General features: G+C 35.6%; 1 protein-coding gene across 1 annotated transcript; it reads left to right on the top strand.

The window, feature by feature from the left end:
• Positions 1-589: 589 nt before the first annotated feature.
• Positions 590-3,097, top strand: LOC108915302. The gene is made up of 2 exons (XM_018721291.1): positions 590-1,409; positions 1,466-3,097. Exons 1-2 carry the CDS (start codon positions 659-661, stop codon positions 2,329-2,331), a joined length of 1,617 nt encoding a protein of 538 aa, XP_018576807.2. The 5' UTR covers positions 590-658; the 3' UTR covers positions 2,332-3,097.
• The last annotated feature ends 2,362 nt before the right edge of the window (positions 3,098-5,459 follow it).

The raw sequence follows: 5,459 nt of genomic DNA, 5'->3' as shown, positions 1-5,459 counted from the left end.
AGGGCCACCTTAGCAAAGCGCATCCCAGGCTGCATAGCCGCACTACCCTACCCAACCATACCACACATAAACATGACACTACCCCCGGGGTTTACACAGACGAGCCGGCGAAGCAAGAAGAGCGCCAGAAGAAAGGGCCCTAGCCGGCGGGGCCCAGCCAGGACAAAAGGAGGTCCCACAAAGCGCCTACACCGGCCGCATTTGCGGTCGGGGTAGACGACGGATGGGGCCCACCTACGAAGGCTGTCCAGGCCTACACGAGATGAGGCAGGATAAAGAGGGATAATCCCCCTCGATCCCAAATCATTGAGGCCAATTTCTAGCCATGGAATAATGGCGGCGGCGGTTAGTCTGTGGTGAAGAAGAAGAAATAGTTTGAGAATGTGAAATCCATTAAATCCTAAATTCAGAAATTTACAATTTTAAAATCTTGATCACCCGGTTTTCCTTACATTGTACGATTTGTATGTTAACAAATTATAGCGCAAGTAAGTATTTACATGATTTTATTGGATTCAATATATCACTTACGTTTTTTTTAAGGATGGATGAAGTATCAGAATTTTTTAAAAGTGGTTTTCTTGGTTTATATAAAAATACCATTGGAAAAAATTATCAACAAAAAACTTTAGAGGACAGAGTCAGTAATTTTAATAATATGAGGCGGGAAACAAGAAGTACATTAATGCATCTAAAACGACAGATTGATAACATGACACCACCTGAACCATCTAAAATTATGAAACAAACTCTTGAAAGGAAGGATATAAAGAAGTCAAATGAACGATACGATTTGTTACAGAAATGGAAAATGGAAAAGGAAAAGCGAAAACTTGAAGAGAAACAAAAGGCGAAACCCGTGTTTAAAGTATGTCGTGTACCTGATGAAATTAGTTTATCAAACTTAGACGTTGTAAATAAAAACATGAAAGGGAAACTGATTGAAGAAAATGTAATGCAAAGCCTAAATAAATTTGCACCATCAAACCATACATTTCATCCACCAAAAGCTTTAAAACCTATTCATATAAATTCTGCTAATAACTGTATTCAGTTAGATAAACCGCAAGTGGACTTATTTAAAATTAACACATTTTCAAATTCTTTGAAGAAAAATAAACATTCTTCGAGAGTTACAGGTAGAGAGGGTTCTGTCTCACGAACAAATACAAGAGCTACAACTCCTAACCGACGACTTGAAAAGTTTGAGATGAATAATAAAAGTCCTCGCAACAAATTAGATGAAAATAAAAACAACTTTACACCCACTAGTATCAAACAGAAAACAACTAATTCTAAAATAGAGAATAAAAATGTCAAGCCTAAAGCAAAGTCAACAACCTTGCCATGTATTAAAGTAGAAAGCAAAAGTATATCTGCTACTGCAGCCAAACGAAGTCTTGGGAGGAGTAAGAGTAATACACTAACTAAAATACAACTTATTTGTTAATTAATTCTGTTTTAGGTTCTGTTATTGAAAAGAAAATCTCAAATAATTATAATCGAAATGAAAATTTTGTGGAAGAACATTCTGAAAACAAATCCTTAAAATTATCTCGAAAACCAGTTGTAAAAACCTTTGAGTGGAATTATGAAGAAGTTATTGGAGACCAAGGTTTGTCTGCAGGTAATAAGAGTATTAAAACACCTACAGCTGTTACAAAAAAATATAATAAGACACCTAGAAAAACGCATAAACTTCACTTGTCAGATGTGGAATTGATTAATTTTTGTAATAGTGCGACAAGGAAAAAAAGTGACCCTCAAAGTATACCAAAAAATATTATGGAAGTCAGAAGACGATTAAGAAATAATAACCCAAATTCTGAATTAAAAGGATTAGATAAATTTGACCAAATAGAAAGTGACTCAAAATCTCGAAATTGTACAGTTGGATCTGCAACAGGATCTGCACCTCCAGATTATCCAATAGATAAAAATTTGACTGACTTAAATAGCTGTTTTCATACACCTCAAAAAAATAATATTTGCGAAGATTCTCCAGTTTACATAAGTCCTTTTGTAACCGTCTCTCGAGAAAAGTCCAGTGCAAGGAAGGAGTATCACATGAGGTACTTTGGGGTTGAGCGGTCTCCTGAATTTGGTGTAGATATTTTAAATAGTACAAGTCCTAAAGCAGGAGCTGATTATTTTTTAAAAAAGCTTAACAGTGAGGTAAATAGAATAGAAATAACTTGTGATATGTGGGAAAATTACAAAAATTCAAATGAGTTATCAGAAGAAGCAAATGACATGATAAATGTGGCTATAGGTCAGTCAAAGTTACTAATATCTAAAAAAATTGAGCAATTTCGAAGTTTAATAGAATAGTGCAGAACATGTAAATATGCAGAAAAACCTATTTCTTGTGAAGATTTGCATGGTTTCTGGGATATGATTTACATGCAAGTTGAGGATTTAAATAAACGGTTTAATAATTTAAATGTATTGAAAGCAAATAACTGGCAAGAAATTGTACCAGAGAAAAAAATTGTTGCGACACGTGGTAGAGGCAGATCTAAGAAGGCTTTAGCTAGTTCCGCACTTAAAGATCTTATCAAAGCTGTTCGTCTTAAGAAAAAATCAAAAACTGAAGATGAAATTAATTTAAATGTTCATGTTGATGAAACCAAAGAGTTCAATGGTGGCTACTACTCAATTAAATCGCCGGTTAGAATAATAAAGGACACGCTTGTAATGAATGAAACTGCTAGAAGTTTCAGAATGTGTTTTTTAACTAACCAGGCTAAGAATCTCAGGAGTTTTTCACAAGGTTTAACAATGATGAAAATTTCTCAAGTTATTAAACACAGATATGGCGTAACATCTAGTAAAAGTATTTTGAAAAATGATTTATCAAAACATGAAAAATCTGTTTTATTTAAAGTAGATGTAGAAGAGGACACAAAATCAAAATTAGTTTGTGCAACAGAAGAACTGTATGGCGATAAAAATGTGGAAAACTGTATTAACAAGGAAAATAATGCAAATGAAAGCAATAGGTTTTAGTTCTGCCACCTCTATATAAGACGTAATCTAAATATCGTGAAAATTTATTACTATTTATTTAAATATTGTTACATTAATACTTTTTATTTTTGTATTGAGTACTTTTGATATTAATTTGTTTACTAGTTTTTTTCCTTTTTTAATATAAGTAATGACGTATAATGTCATAATTAAAACAAATAAAAGAATTAAATATCCGTATTAACTAGGTATACCTACTTCAATTCTATCATTGAATTCTACGTTTTCTTTGCTATACCTATTTGGATACCTACACAAAATAGATCTTTACTGGAGTAACTGGTTACTAATTGGTAAACATTACAGAATGTGTACATAAAATTAATGAGGTAATAAGTACGTCTCTGTAAGTACTTATATCTCGGATACAGTATAGAAAACGGTACATTCACTGCTCAGTGCCCTTCTTTTGTGGACCACAACCCCACTGCTTTAAAAGTCCAGTAAAGGAATGCGTGATCTATGTGCAATAGCAATTAGCAAGTCCACCGACAGCAGTCATTTAAAGCGCCATAAAAAATGAAACTATAACTCCGCGGTCGAAAGTATAGAGAGTGACTCAGACATAATATAAAAACACTATTACCATAATGCGTATAAAATATAAAATGATTTTTATACGGTTCAATATTATTTATCTTTATGCCGCTCGCTACGCACATCGATAGAATCTATAATCGTCTATAGACTGAATTACACTGAACGTCGATCTATATTCTATCTCTGTCTTTTGCATTTGTTAGGGAATAGGGAAATGCTTTTTTAGTGGGTGTAAACGGACTTGATTTATCCGTCCTGAGAAACGTCATAGCATAAACGTAGACGAGGGGTCTAATTCAATGGCTATAATATATAAATTAAAAAAACACAACTGGGACGTTTTAAAATGCTGTAATAATTAAAATGGATCAAAGTGCCGGTTATAGCAAACCGTAAAAATTATTAGATGTTATGTTTTATTATCTTTTTTCAATATTTTCTATATTTTGTTGCCTTTTACGCAGACACGCCAATGGATTTTCGTTCCCGGCACGCTTCATCCCCCTTACTAGTCCAAAAGCTAGCGATGAGTCACTCTCTATAATTTCTACCGCGGAGTTATAGGGTCAATTTTTTATAAATAGGTTAGATAGGCGGTGAATTTACTGTTTTCTATATATCTCGGTGAAATTTATGATATTTGACATGTGACAAATTTATATTTGGTTCCACAAAGTGAACCGTATTAGTCTAAGATCCCGACTTAGATCGCCATTAATCCATGGCTAGAAATTGGCCTCAATGATTTGGGAGCGAGGGGATTATCCCTCTTTATCCTGCCTCATCTCGTGTAGGCCTGGACAGCCTTCGTAGGTGGGCCCCATCCGTCGTCTACCCCGACCGCAAATTCGGCCGGTGTAGGCGCTTTGTGGGACCTCCTTTTGTCCTGGCTGGGCCCCGCCGGCTAGGGCCCTTTCTTCTGGCGCTCTTGCTTCGCCGGCTCGTCTGTGTAAACCCCGAGGGTGGTGTCATGTTTATGGTGGCCCTTAGGCTCGCAGGGAGGGGAGGGGTAAGGAGGGTGTCAGATTAAAGAATTATCTGAAATTTGCGCATGCGTGTTGTTGATATGTTTGGTTATGTTATAAAGAAAGATTGTTTTGTTGACTGTTGAATGAAATGTTAACTTCGTTTCGTTCTCTCATTCACTTGTCTTGTGTCGAAAAAATCAAATTATTTAAATTAATCGAAATTGTGCTTGAAAATCTAGAAAAAAACAAACAAAATTTCCTTTCACAAAAAATAAATTTTGAAAATAAATAGTAGGTATAAATTTTTCCGATCTCAATTGACGAACCAAGAGGTTGGTAGTGTGTACGAGGTTCAGTCCCTGACGCAACAATTCGGCATTGAAATATCTGAAAAACTTGTTCCCATGTTTATTTAGTCATACACCCATATACAGGTCTGGTCGAACTAAACGTGGAGGTGGTAGAAATGTATACGCCCAGTTGAAGAATGCGCGCGCGGGCAAACGGCGTACACAGACAACCGAACTGGGCGACTGGGCTATAATAATCTCAGCTGTTGACAAGTGGCTGAGAAATTGCCTAGCAGTGCAGTGCAGCAATGCGGAATTTGGTATGATTCAGGTAATTTTTGTTTATTATAAGCACCTTCTATTTCATTTATATTACAATTGCGAAATGGAGAAAGAGGGATATTTTGTTTACTAATATTATTACAACGTGACGTTTTGGAGACCTTTTGAAACGGAACAAAACGAAATTAATTTACCATCAAGGGTGTCTCATAATTAGCTGCCAACCCTGAACAGGCCGATTCTATGATCAAAACTAAGTAAAAAAGTTTATATGAACATGGGTCCGGAAATGCTTCCTAAGGGCACAGGGACCCATTGAAGAGGGAGGAATGGAAATCATTTTTTTGCA

The sequence above is a fragment of the Anoplophora glabripennis genome, unplaced genomic scaffold (genome assembly GCF_000390285.2).
Source record: "Anoplophora glabripennis isolate ALB-LARVAE unplaced genomic scaffold, Agla_2.0 scaffold1086, whole genome shotgun sequence".
Classification (NCBI taxonomy): domain Eukaryota; kingdom Metazoa; phylum Arthropoda; class Insecta; order Coleoptera; family Cerambycidae; genus Anoplophora; species Anoplophora glabripennis.
The sequence above is the reverse complement of the archived record's forward strand: the minus strand, read 5'-3'. Positions and strand labels throughout refer to the sequence as shown.

Coding starts and splice junctions, on each gene's coding strand:
- LOC108915302 (XM_018721291.1), top strand. CDS start 659: ATGAGGCGGGAAACAAGAAGTACATTAATGCATCTAAAACGACAGATT. Junction 1,410..1,465: donor CAAACGAAGTCTTGGGAGGA/GTAAGAGTAATA, acceptor ATTCTGTTTTAG/GTTCTGTTATTGAAAAGAAA.